This window comes from Oenanthe melanoleuca, chromosome 13, assembly GCF_029582105.1.
Source record: "Oenanthe melanoleuca isolate GR-GAL-2019-014 chromosome 13, OMel1.0, whole genome shotgun sequence".
In the NCBI taxonomy this organism is placed as follows: Eukaryota; Metazoa; Chordata; class Aves; order Passeriformes; family Muscicapidae; genus Oenanthe; species Oenanthe melanoleuca.
The window spans coordinates 6,066,276-6,077,895 of record NC_079347.1 but is presented as its reverse complement, the minus strand read 5'-3'; the positions used below and the strand labels follow the sequence as shown (position 1 = coordinate 6,077,895).

At 60.9% G+C, this 11,620-nt stretch overlaps 3 protein-coding genes across 4 annotated transcripts; all 3 read left to right on the top strand.

The window, feature by feature from the left end:
• Positions 1-1,515: 1,515 nt before the first annotated feature.
• LOC130258988 (ADP-ribosylation factor-like protein 3) lies at positions 1,516-3,659 on the top strand. 2 transcript variants are annotated; one of them, XM_056502828.1, is made up of 6 exons: positions 1,516-1,683; positions 1,986-2,186; positions 2,275-2,391; positions 2,485-2,535; positions 3,280-3,465; positions 3,543-3,659. In XM_056502828.1, exons 1-6 carry the CDS (start codon positions 1,516-1,518, stop codon positions 3,588-3,590), a joined length of 771 nt encoding a protein of 256 aa, XP_056358803.1. In that variant the 3' UTR covers positions 3,591-3,659. The 2 variants fall into 2 exon arrangements, with proteins under 2 accessions (XP_056358803.1, XP_056358804.1); XM_056502829.1 differs by having other exon boundaries at positions 1,666-1,683; positions 2,043-2,186.
• An 857-nt stretch (positions 3,660-4,516) lies between these two features.
• Positions 4,517-7,802, top strand: LMAN2 (lectin, mannose binding 2). The gene is made up of 8 exons (XM_056502827.1): positions 4,517-4,880; positions 4,961-5,079; positions 5,161-5,278; positions 5,523-5,602; positions 6,104-6,265; positions 6,533-6,647; positions 7,041-7,160; positions 7,303-7,802. Exons 1-8 carry the CDS (start codon positions 4,739-4,741, stop codon positions 7,461-7,463), a joined length of 1,017 nt encoding a protein of 338 aa, XP_056358802.1. The 5' UTR covers positions 4,517-4,738; the 3' UTR covers positions 7,464-7,802.
• Positions 7,803-8,348: 546 nt separating this feature from the next.
• On the top strand, positions 8,349-10,784 carry B4GALT7 (beta-1,4-galactosyltransferase 7). The gene is made up of 6 exons (XM_056502232.1): positions 8,349-8,461; positions 8,548-8,901; positions 9,365-9,590; positions 9,805-9,888; positions 10,054-10,158; positions 10,322-10,784. Exons 1-6 carry the CDS (start codon positions 8,415-8,417, stop codon positions 10,475-10,477), a joined length of 972 nt encoding a protein of 323 aa, XP_056358207.1. The 5' UTR covers positions 8,349-8,414; the 3' UTR covers positions 10,478-10,784.
• The last annotated feature ends 836 nt before the right edge of the window (positions 10,785-11,620 follow it).

The window sequence follows — 11,620 nt, the reverse complement described above, 5'->3', positions numbered from 1 at the left end:
CCATCCCATTCATTCCCTATCCCCATCTGCATCCACATCCGTGATCCCATCCCCGTCTGCATCCCTGTTTCCATCCCAATGCCTCTGCCCATCTCCATCCACGTCTACATCCGTGACAACATCCCCATGTGGATCCGTGTTCCCAAACCCATCCCAGTCTCCATTCCCAGCACGGCTGTGCCGCCCTGGGGTCACCACCCCCTTGTCCCCGCTCTCTGCAGGCTGAGCAGCCTGAGGGGGCTTCTCCTGGCCATTGTATCACCCAGGGAAGTGGGCTGCAGGGGCTGGGAGACACCAGCAGGTCCAGCACACGCTGCCACCAGCCTGGTGACACTTGCCCTGGTCACAGAGGGTCTGGGGCTGGTCCCAGGGCCAGCGTTTGGGGAGGGCTGCCTGTGCTGTGTGTGCCAGCAGAACCTGGCAGAGAGGAGCAGTGGACGTGCAGCTTGGAGTCACCAAACTGATGCCTAAGCAGTTTTGCCCATCTTCTACGGCTGGGGTTCCATGTTGATCAGCAACCACAAACCAGTGGAGGATATTTTAGGTTATTTGTTAGGAAATCTCAGTAACTAACAGTGCAGGATAAACCGCAGAACACCATGGCAACCTGCTCAGAGAAATGCTAATAACGGGGACATAAGGTGGGTGATTAACCTATCAAAAGCAGAACCCTAATATTAAGTTGGGTGCAGATCTATGCAGAAAAAAATGAAGCTTTCCCACCATAAGCAGAGCAGCACAAGTAGCCACAGCCCTGGCAGGGTTTCTGGGTTGGAGGGAACAGAGGGTGGCACCTCTGGCTGCCCCTCTGACCCCTGCCACTGCAATGGAGCAGCAGTGGGATGAGGGGTGACCGTGGTGCTCCCCTTCGCTTTGTCAGAGTGTGGCTGTGTTGTTTGGCTTGGCTTTGCCACAAGAGTTATAAATAAAAATGTCTCTCCAAGAGTGTGTGACTCACGGTCCTCACCGCAAGGATAACCTCTCTGCTGGGAAACCTGATCTGAGGACAGAACTGCAGCATGCAGGAATCAAAGACATTGCTTAATTAATGCACTTAATCCAAGTGGAGAAGAGATGAGCCCCTCACCCCACCTGGGTTGGGCGTGGGCTGCTGGGGAATGTGCCTGAGCCCCTCTGGACCTGTGTCATCCCCAGGCTCCAGCTGCTGACAACCCAGCCCTCAACCTGCTCCAGGGCCCGGTGGTTTCCCTTGGGCAGCAGCAGGGAGCTGTGGCAGTCGCTGACGTGGCCTCAAGCAGGCTCGGCAATTTCTCCTGCCACCCTGCAAGGGGACAGCTTGTGGGTACTGCTGAGATATCCCAGTGTGGGAGGCTGTGTCAGCCCTGTGCCTGGGCACAGCATCCTCCCGGGCTGGGACCCCTCCCCATGCGGAGAGGGACGCCTGTGCCCCAGTGCCCCAGCCCGGGGGGACCTGCTTTATCCCGGGGGTGGGCGACGGCGGGGCGACAGCTGGCTGGAGGATTTGCCGAGGGCATTATTTAATGCTGTGGGTAAATGGAGGAACAGCAGCTAATTCTGGAGCCCGTAATCCTCTTCCTCCCCCGGGGACGGGGAGCGTGCCAGTCACGCACCCGCCGGCGGGCCCCGGGGACGAGCCCCCGGCAGCTCCGCAGCGGTGCCGCGGCCCGGAGCCACTCCTGGACCATGGGTGATGTGCAGAAGGTAAGCGGGCTCCGGTGACATCCCAGCGGCTCCGGGGGGTGTGCGGCACCAGCTCTCAGTGGTGGTGCCAGGAGGGCTGGCAGAGCAGGGCTGTGCCCTGGGCATGTTCCCCCCAGCGTGCCTGGGAGCTGGGAGTGCGCTGGGACAGCACACCCGGGAAAGGGGGAATTGGGGCTGGGTTGATCTGCTGTGGGGCCACCCCGAGCCTGAACACCTTGGGAGCTGGGCTTGGTGCTCGCTCAGGCCATAGACACAAGGTACCCGGAGCCAACAGTGTGCCCAGTTCCTCCCTCCCAAACAAGGGAGCTCTGCAGCGAGCCAGCACCCCAGAGGGCTCCCCTAGCACCCCCTGCCCCCAGGGGCTGCTCTCTGTCATCCAGAAGCTGAAGGGTTCACAGGAGCAGGAGCTCCGCATCGTCCTGCTGGGGCTGGACAACGCGGGCAAGACGACGCTGCTGAAGCACCTGGCGTCCGAGGAGGTCAGCACCATCACCCCCACACAGGTAGGGGCTGCTGGGGGCCACGAGAGGCAGGGAGGGCGCAGGTCCCACCCATCCCTTGGGTGATGCTGGGGTTTGTGTCCCCATGCAGGGATTCAACATCAAGAGCATCCACTCCCACGGTTTGAAGCTGAATGTTTGGGATATCGGGGGGCAGCGCTCCATCCGCCCATACTGGAAGAAGTATTTGGGCAGCACAGACCTGCTGGTGAGTGGGGCAGCACCCCCAGCCCTGTGCATGCTGTGTGGGCCCCACAGAAGGGCAAGGAGCCCCTGACTGTCCCTTTTGTCCCCATGGCAGATTTATGTCATTGACAGCGCCGACCAGAAGCGTTTCGAGGAGACAGGGCAGGTATGAGTGGTCTGCTGAGGGGTGGCTGTGGGGTCCTGGTGCTCAGATCTATATGGTACCAGCTTTTTGGGGGTGAGGGGAAAGCAAAGCTGCTCTCAATTGTGGGGCAGTGCTGCAGGAGGGCCATGCTGTCCCCAGAGCTCTGTAGGAAGGCTCAAGATCAGTGTCTCAGCAGGCAGAGATACCCCACTCCATGGCCCAGCAGCTCCCCCTGAGCTGGGATGCTCCAAGAGTGCCCAGCACAGGGGTGACAGTCCCTGGTGAAAGTGACCCCTCAGTCCCCAGCCCTCATCCCACCCCCCAGCACCAAGTTAGTGATATGGCCAGAAAAAGGGTTATGAGTAGCAAATTCAGCTGCAAACCCTGGGAATGAAGCTCTGAGAGGGGAAGGTGAGACTCCAAGTGCCAGCCCTGGCTGTTCCAGCACCAGACAGTGGTGTGGGTGTGCCAGACAGCTTGGGACTGCCAGAAGCCTCCTGCAGCTGCCCTTTGCCCAGGGCTCTTAGTGCTAGGAGGGTTTCAGTCCTCAAGTAGCCCTGCATGAGCACCTGGGCTGATGGAGCTCCAGGAGGTGAAGCTCCTTTGGGAGCTTCTCTCCCTTGGAATGTCAAGACCTCACAACTTCCTTACCTGCAACAAGCACCAGAGAGAAGGAATGAGGCATTTTGAGGGCTGAGGTGTCCAGCCCATGCTGGACACCGTGGAGGAGGGCAGCAGCCCTGGGAGAAGCTTCTCTCTTGGCAGGAGCTGGCAGAGCTCACAGAGGACGAGAACCTCACGGGGGTCCCGCTGCTGGTGTTTGCCAACAAGCAGGATCTGGTGACTGCAGCACCCGCAGCCGAAATCGCAGAAGGGCTGAGCCTCCACACCTACCGGGACCGGGAGTGGCAGATCCAGGCCTGCTCTGCCCTGTCTGGGGAAGGGGTGCAGGTAGAGGTGGGGACTGTGGGCTCTGCAGAGCTGGGAGAGGGCCCAAGGGCCTGTGCTCACATCCTTCTTGCCTCCAGGATGGGATGAACTGGATTTCCAGCCAGATCGTGAACAGGAAGAAGTGAGAGCTGCAAAGTGCCAGAGGGGACTGAGCTGCAGGTCCCTACACCACCACCAACCCCCTGTCCCTCGGCTCCCCCTGAGCCTCAGACTGCCATGTTCGGATGATTTTCCCACTAATCAGCTGGCTTCCCCTCTCCCTGCCTCCTGGGCTTCCATGGGCTCCTCACACCCCTGACTACCCTGCAGCCTGGAGAGAAGCACTGTGTTGAGGGTTTGCACAGCTCCAGCATGAGAACCTGCCCAGGACTCACCCACCCACGCTGCTGTCACACCCCGCAGGGGCTGCTGTGACCCACACACTGCCCCGACACAGCGCTGCCAGGCACCCGAGTGCTGTGTCCCCCTGTGCAGGATGGGACTGGTGCTGCCCCAGCCCTAGCAGCTGCTCAGGAAAGCCTCATTCAGCAACTCTCACTGGCCAGACGAGTCCCCTTGTGCGCACAGGATTTGGGACAAGCACAGGACCAGTCACCAACAGAGGGATCTCCTCGTCCAGTGCCAGTGGAAGCTGCTCTGTGCCACTGAGGGTCCCTGTACCCCTGGGACATGCGTTGTGTCGCCTGGCTGGAGGTGCCCATCCAGAGGGCTGGGACATGCTGCTCCCTGGCCACCACGGCGTCCAGGGATGGGGGGAGACCTGCGGGAGCGGGCCGGGGGCTGCCCTGCAACCCTCAATAAAGCTGCTGTGACCTCCATCCTGCCTCGGCTTGTCCTTCCTGCTCTGCGGAGCAGTGGCAGCACTGATCCTCTGCTCTGCGGCCCGGCGAGGACATTCCTAGGGCCATCCCGAGCCCATTCTTCCCGAGCCCGTTCCCGTTCCCGGGACCCGTCGTGGCACATGCACCGCGGGCCGCACGAGCCGCGCACGTGAGGTAGCCCAGGCAAGGCGCGCGGACTACATTTCCCGGCACACCCCGCGCCACTGCGCACGCGCAGGGCACGCCGGGAGGCCTTTCGGTCCTCTCCTCCCGCCTCCCGTCGCGCAACGGGAGCTGCGAGCCCCGCTGGCCCCGCCCTCTTCCCCTGCAATAGGCGGGCAGAGATGCCGCTCACGTTTGAAGGCGGGACCATTGTGAGCGCGGGTTCGTAATTGGCTGTTGCCGTTGCGAGGCGGGGCTGAGGGCGGAGCGGCGGAAGGCGGAAGCGGAGCATGGCGGCGGGTGCGGGCGGGCTGGTGGTGGCGGCCGTGCTGCTGTTGGCCCTGGCCGGGCCGCGCCCGGTGCCCGCCGAGCTCACGGATGGCAACAGCGAGCACCTGAAACGGGAGCACTCGCTGATGAAGCCGTACCAGGGTGAGCGCGGGGCCGGAGGGATGCGCAGGACGCCCCGCCAGCGGTCCGGGCTGATCCGCGCTCTGTTCGCCCCTTTGCAGGCGCGGGCTCCGCCGCGATGCCATTGTGGGACTTCCAGGACAGCACCATGGTCACCAGCCAGTACGTGCGCCTGACGCCCGACGAGCGCAGTCGGAGGGGCTCCATCTGGAACCGCGTGGTGAGAGCCGGGGGAGCACGGGCGGAGGCTCGGGCGGCCCGGCCGCCTCTCGCCCTGACGCCACTGGGGTTTCTCCCACAGCCCTGCTTCCTCAAGGACTGGGAGCTCCACGTCCACTTCAAGATCCACGGAGCCGGCAAGAAGAACCTGCACGGGGATGGGCTGGCGCTGTGGTACACGCAGGAGCGCCTGACCTCAGGTCAGTGCCGGCAGCGGCCGGTGCGCAGCCTGTCCCGGAAGGCAGCTGGCCAGGCAGCGCCTCTGAGCTCCCCCGGGCTGGTTTCACTGCACTGGGGTGACGTGTCCCATGTGTTCTGTCCGGGCAGCAGGTGCCCTCAGCCACCTGCTTGGCAGTGAACAGCTCATACAGCTCGGAACTCTCTGAGCATAAATTATGACCCCCTTCTCTCTCTTCCCCTCTCCGCTCTTCTGCACTTTTCCAGGTCCTGTCTTTGGCAGCAAGGACAACTTCCATGGACTGGCTATTTTCCTTGATACCTATCCCAATGATGAGGCAACAGAGGTGAGTGGTCCAAGCAGCTTGTGCAGTTCCCTTCCTGCTCCAAGTGCTTCTCACCTGATCCAAGGAAAAGTCTCTCCTTAGCTGAGCATGGTCTGCTCTTCCTGTCTTGGGAGTTGGTAAAGATAAGTGTTTGTGTGCATTAATGGGCGAGCTGACAAGGTGGGGATTGGTCACAGGTTGGACTGAATGCTCTCAGAGGTCTTTTCCAACCTAAATAATTCTGGGATTTTTATCCAGCTACTCTGCAAGTGTGGGACAGTCTGGCTGCCTTGGAGTATAGGGTGGGTTTATTCACAGAATCACATGAAATGGGAGCTCAGAAAGGTTGGCTCTGCTTTTGGCAGCTCTGGCTTGGTTCAGAAGCAGCTTTAGGTGGAGAAGCAGCTGTGCTGTCGTGGTGCTGTGCTCTGTGCCTGACCATGGCCCTGCTGCTGTGCTGTGCTCCCTCCGTGGGCTCTGCTGTGCCCTGGGAGCTCCAGCAGCCGCTGTCTGTCCCCGCAGCGCGTGTTCCCCTACATCTCGGCCATGGTCAACAACGGCTCCCTGAGCTACGACCACAGCAAGGACGGGCGCTGGACGGAGCTGGCCGGGTGCTCCGCCGACCTGCGCAACCAGAACCACGACACCTTCCTGGCCGTGCGCTACTCGCGGGGCCGGCTCACGGTGAGACCCGCGGCTGGAGATGGGATTCCAGGCTCAGCCACTGCCTCTCTGGCTCTTCCAGCTCCAAAAGAGGTGCAGCCAGGCAGGATAGTGGCGTGCTAAAAGTGGCTGCCTGGAGAGGGTGTGGAGTGTCCCTCACTGGAGATATTAATGAATCATCTGGACAGAATCTATGTGATCTGGGGTGGTGGTGCCTAAGCAGGGAGATTGGATCCTGTCCCATGATTCTGAACATTCCTGGTGTGACCCTCTTCTGATATTTTGCAGGTGATGACTGATGTGGAAGACAAGAATGAATGGAAGAACTGTATTGACATTGCAGGGGTGCAGCTGCCAACTGGGTACTTCTTTGGTGCTTCTGCTGGCACTGGAGATCTCTCTGGTGAGAGGGGGCTTTGCTCAGGGGAGCACGTGGTGGTTGGAGCCTGGATTAGGTAGCCCTGTCTTGGCAGGGGAGTTGGATCTCCTGAGGTCCCTTCCAACCCTAAAAATTCTGTGATTCTGTGATTGTAACACTGGATGCACTGGATAGTTTCCATGGCTTCCTTTCTCTGAATTGTTCACCGGGCTCTTGAAACCCTTTTGGGACCCATTGCTGGGGAAAGGAGGCACCTGAGAGCTAAGGAACATCTTTGGATTGCAGTTTGGTACCTGGGGATGAGGGTGGCTTGAGAGGGAAGGAGACTGGACGTGGCAGAGGATGGTCTGAGGAGTGCTCCGAGTGCGTGGCCATCTCAGCTTCTGATGGTGCTTGGTGCTCATGGTTGTTCCACAGACAATCACGACATTATCTCGATGAAGCTGTTCCAGCTCATGGTGGAGCACCCTGTAGAAGATGAGAGCGTTGACTGGACCAAGATCGAGCCGAGCGTCAGCCTCCTTAAATCCCCCAAAGGTGAGCCTGTGGGCTTTGCAGACTTTTTTTTGGGGATTGGGATGTTGGGGCTGGACTCTGAAAGGCATTGAAGGTGTGACCTGGCAAAACTCCGCAGGAGCCGAGGTTATGTTGCTCACTGTAGCTGTTGTTTCCCTTGCAGACAACGTGGATGACCCGACGGGGAATTTCCGGAGCGGGCCGCTGACGGGCTGGAAGGTGTTCCTGCTGCTGCTCTGCGCGCTGCTGGGCATCATTGTCTGCGCCGTGGTGGGAGCCGTGGTCTTCCAGAAACGCCAGGAGCGGAACAAACGTTTCTACTAGTGGAGCACCTGTGCCCAAACCCATCATTTTTTATGGGGAGCTGTAAAAAAACCTGTGGTTTCTAAATGCTGTTTCTGAGAAATACCAGAAGTATTTTCTTACCTGTCTGTTTGGCTGTAACCCCCGCCCGGCCCTTGGCCTCCCGCGGGTTGGACTGAGGGGGGTGATGTGATGCCCGCTGGCTCCCCAGAGCCGTGGTGTGGGAGCCTGGAGGTTGCTCCCCCGTTTTTCCAGCGCTCCCCCCGCCTTGCTGGGACTTGCTGTGCTGCCTGGGGCAGGTGTGAACATGAGGAGCTGAGGGGAGGGGGATGCGAGTGGGGCATTAAAGGACTGACACCACCCGTGGCTCTGGCTCTGTCTGACGGGGAGAGAAGGGGGGCTCTGCTGGGAGGGAGGACGGGAAGTGCTGATGTGCGGGGGCTGAAGGAACTGGGACTAGGGGCGTCTCAGCTTGGTGCGGGTGCAGGGAGGCAATCCTGGCAGGATCCCAAAGGACCTGCGGGTGGAGATCTGTGCCGGGGATGCGGTGCGGTGTCGGGGATCTGTGCTGGGGATGGGGTGCGGTGTCGGGGATCGGTGCAGAGGATGGATGGGGTGTCGGGGATCGGTGCAGAGGATGGATGGGGTGTCGGGGATCTGTGCCGGGGATGGGGTGCGGTGTCGAGGATCTGTGCCGGGGATGGATGGGGTGTCGGGGATCTGTGCCGGGGATGGGGTGCGGTGTCGAGGATCTGTGCCGGGGATGGATGGGGTGTCGGGGATCTGTGCAGGGGATGTGGCCCGGTGTCCCCGCGGTTCCCGGTGCGGCGGGATGGAGGGATGTCCCCGGCGGGCGGTGCCGCCCCTGTCCCGCCCCTTCGGCGGAAGGATCGGGGCCGTGTTTCCGGGGGAGAAGGGGGAGCGGCGGGCGCAGCCAGCGTGTCCCGGGGCCGGCGGGGCCGGGCGGGCGCCATGGGCCCGGCCCGCCGCAGGGATGCGCTCCGGCTGCGCGGCGGAGGGTGAGCGCGGTACCGGCGGTAGCGGGGATCTGGGGGATTTGGGGGATGCTCACCCACCGTGCGCTCACCCCGCGCTCATCCCGCAGGTCCCCGCCGCTCCTGCGGCTCTTCCCCGGCCGCCTCTCCGCATTCCCGCTGTTCCTGCTGGCGCTGCTGCTGGGCTTCGCTTCGCTGCTCTGGCTGCAGCTCAGCTGCTCGGCAGAGGGGCCGGCGGCGGGCGGGCAGCACCGGGGGGTTCCCCGGCAGCCCTGCCCGCCGCCCGCGCCCCCGCAGCCCCCCGAGGAGGATCCGGCGTGGGGCCCGCACCGGCTGGCGCTGCTGGTGCCCTTCCGAGAGCGCTTCGAGGAGCTGCTGGCATTCGTGCCCTACATGCACCGCTTCCTCAGCAAGAAGAGGATCCGCCACCGCATCTTCATCCTCAACCAAGTGGATCACTTCAGGTAGTGGCTGCCTTTGCCAAGGGGGTCATTCCCGAAGCTCTGTGAGTGCTGGGAGAGAAGCAGAGCAGCAGGGCAGCGGGATGTCAGGGATAGTGTGTGATGCTCTCTCCAAAACTGCTCATACTGGAGCTTACAAATGGACAAAGTGGTGGTTTGCGTCCTTCTTCCTTAGCAAGAATAGAATCTTAGCATAGAATCCTTTATCCTCGGGTATTTCAGCTTTCTCCTCAGTGTCAGAGGTGTGTAGCAGCAAACATATGGGAGCTCTGGAAGTCAAAGACAGGCCATGGGGTGTTTGGAAATGCTGTCACCTGCAGCTCACTGTGCAGGGAGAAGCAGGGGTGCAGTTGCAGAATGGAATGCTGTGTGTATTTGGGGACTGGTCAGGCATTGAGCATTCATGAGGAATGTGTGGGGACAGTGGCTGCTGTGCATGCACTGAGAGCCCCCAGTCCCGTGGCAGGTTTAACAGGGCATCCCTGATCAACGTGGGCTTCCTGGAGAGTGGCAATGACACCGACTACATCGCCATGCACGACGTGGATCTCCTGCCCCTCAATGAGCAGCTGGACTACAGCTTCCCGGAGGCAGGGCCCTTCCACGTGGCATCCCCCGAGCTGCACCCGCTCTACCACTACAAGACCTACGTGGGTGGCATCCTGCTGCTCACCAAGCAGCACTATGAGCTGGTGAGCTCCTGGGTGGGATGTCCTGGACAGTTTGGAGCAGGATCTATGACATTGTCATGGTCAACTTAGGAAGTGGGGACTGGATGTTCTGGGGACAGAGCCTGTGCTCTGAGCTGCTGGTGGGCAGGGCAGGGAAGGCTGGGCTGGTGTCTGCTCCTCTGGGGCTGTGGAGTTGTGCTCGACCTTGGCTGGTATGGTGCTGCTCTCCTTCCAGTGCAATGGCATGTCCAACCGCTTCTGGGGCTGGGGACGGGAGGACGACGAGTTTTATCGACGTATCAAAGGAGCTGGTCTCCAGGTGAGGGGTCCCTGCACCCTCCTGGCTTGAAATCGCCCTTTCTTATATCTCTTCACCTGGCCCCCACTATGGCCACCCAGTCTGGGGACTGGGGAAGGCAGCCCTGCTCTCCAGCAGGAGCAGGAGGTTTCCAGTAGCTTTATGGAAACTCTGCTCTTCTCCCAGGTTCGCCGTCCCTCTGGAATCACAACTGGATACGAGACTTTCCAGCACCTGCATGACCCAGCCTGGAGGAAGAGAGACCAGAAGCGCATTGCTGCACAGAAGCAGGTGAGACCTGTGCTCAAGGGGAGCCACAGGAGATTTGGGCTGTGGTCACCACATGCTCTGAGCCGTCCTTGCTCATGTCCTCCTCTGCCAGCTCTGGCTCCATCCCCAGGCACTGGGTGCTTCCCCCTTCCAGCCTGGCCCCAGCAGTCTTTCTCTTCCTCAGGAGCAGTTTAAGGTGGATCGGGAGGGAGGCCTGAACAACGTGAGGTACCGGATCGAGTCACGGACAGATCTGAGCGTGGCAGGAGCCCCTTGCACCGTCCTGAATATCCTGCTGGACTGTGACACAAACGAGACCCCGTGGTGCACGTTTGGCTGAGCCCGTCCCCACGTGCCCGTCGTGTGCTCTGTGCTGGTGCCAAGGCTCCGTGGCTGCCGTGGAGCTGCCTGGAGCAGGCAGGGTTTGCAGCGGATGAGCATGGCAGTGCTGGCGAGACACAGAGGAGCAGAAGAGGCTGAGGACTGGACTTTGCTGGGAGCAGCAGAAGAGGCTGAGAGTGGGACTCGCTGGTATCGCTGCAGGCGCTGGTGCTGCCTCCCAGGGCAGGTGCAGGAGGTGGCTTTCCTGTGCTGGGCATGGCTGAGCTGCCACGCAGCTCAGAGGACAATAAAGAACTGTCAGGGCACCTGTGAGTTGTGAATGCCCTGGGCTGTGCTGGCACTACTCCCTTTTCCTGTTCCCTTCACCTTCCTTCAGCACACCTGTTCTGGCTTGGCCCCAGCTCCTCTCTGTGTGACAGGTGAGCTCTGAGCTGCTCTGGTTCAGAGGCCAAGCCAGTCTGAAATGGGTTCTGAGAGAGAAGGTGCCTCTTCCAGCTGCCAGGTACCCCCAGGGCTGGGCTGTTGTCATTTCAGTGCAGGAAGTGGTTGTGGTTGAGCCGTGCCCAAGCCCCAGCATCCACAGCGCTGCTGGATGTCAGCACTTGTCCTCCAGGACCTCTCTGGGGTGAGGAGGAGAGTTCTGGCTGAGCTCTCTTTTCCTTGCCTGCCTTCCTTGGCATGTGCTGCCTCAGCCTTTCTGGGGGGATTGGAAAATCTGATGTCTCCCCTGGGGTCTTGGCACATGTTTTGGGTGCTGCTGTGTCCTCAGGCTGGATAGACCCAGTTGAACAGCCAGTACCCCTCCGTTCAGCCCCACCACCAGCACTGGCACCAGCCCTCCGCGTTTCCTGGCCCCTTCTGTCCTGTCTCCTGTCTGGCACTTCCTGGAGTGGTTGCTTTGCATCCCCAGAGAGAAGCTGTTGCCATCCCGGGAAGACAAATAGCTCCAGAGAGGAGGAAGGGAGGAAAAAAGCATCAGAGCCAAGTGTGGGGTTCATGTACCCTGTGGGGGCTGTGGGATGTCTGGAGGGATCTGGTGCCTTCTGCTCTCTGTGCTGCTCTGGAGCTGGGAGAGGGGTCTGGAGCCCTTGGATAGGGTGTGGGGGGCTGCCTCTGAGGCAGGGGTTGACGTGCAGGGTGA

What these genes read in the sequence shown, in the direction of transcription:
- LOC130258988 (XM_056502828.1), top strand. Translation starts at nt 1,516, where the DNA reads ATGGAGGAACAGCAGCTAATTCTGGAGCCCGTAATCCTCTTCCTCCCC. An exon ending in GTTTCGAGGAGACAGGGCAG is followed by an intron (nt 2,536 to 3,279) that starts GTATGAGTGGTC and finishes CTCTCTTGGCAG; the next exon opens with GAGCTGGCAGAGCTCACAGA. An exon ending in TGTCTGGGGAAGGGGTGCAG is followed by an intron (nt 3,466 to 3,542) that starts GTAGAGGTGGGG and finishes TCTTGCCTCCAG; the next exon opens with GATGGGATGAACTGGATTTC.
- LMAN2 (XM_056502827.1), top strand. Translation starts at nt 4,739, where the DNA reads ATGGCGGCGGGTGCGGGCGGGCTGGTGGTGGCGGCCGTGCTGCTGTTG. An exon ending in ACTCGCGGGGCCGGCTCACG is followed by an intron (nt 6,266 to 6,532) that starts GTGAGACCCGCG and finishes GATATTTTGCAG; the next exon opens with GTGATGACTGATGTGGAAGA. An exon ending in TGGCACTGGAGATCTCTCTG is followed by an intron (nt 6,648 to 7,040) that starts GTGAGAGGGGGC and finishes GTTGTTCCACAG; the next exon opens with ACAATCACGACATTATCTCG.
- B4GALT7 (XM_056502232.1), top strand. Translation starts at nt 8,415, where the DNA reads ATGGGCCCGGCCCGCCGCAGGGATGCGCTCCGGCTGCGCGGCGGAGG. An exon ending in CCAAGCAGCACTATGAGCTG is followed by an intron (nt 9,591 to 9,804) that starts GTGAGCTCCTGG and finishes CTCTCCTTCCAG; the next exon opens with TGCAATGGCATGTCCAACCG. An exon ending in TCAAAGGAGCTGGTCTCCAG is followed by an intron (nt 9,889 to 10,053) that starts GTGAGGGGTCCC and finishes CTCTTCTCCCAG; the next exon opens with GTTCGCCGTCCCTCTGGAAT.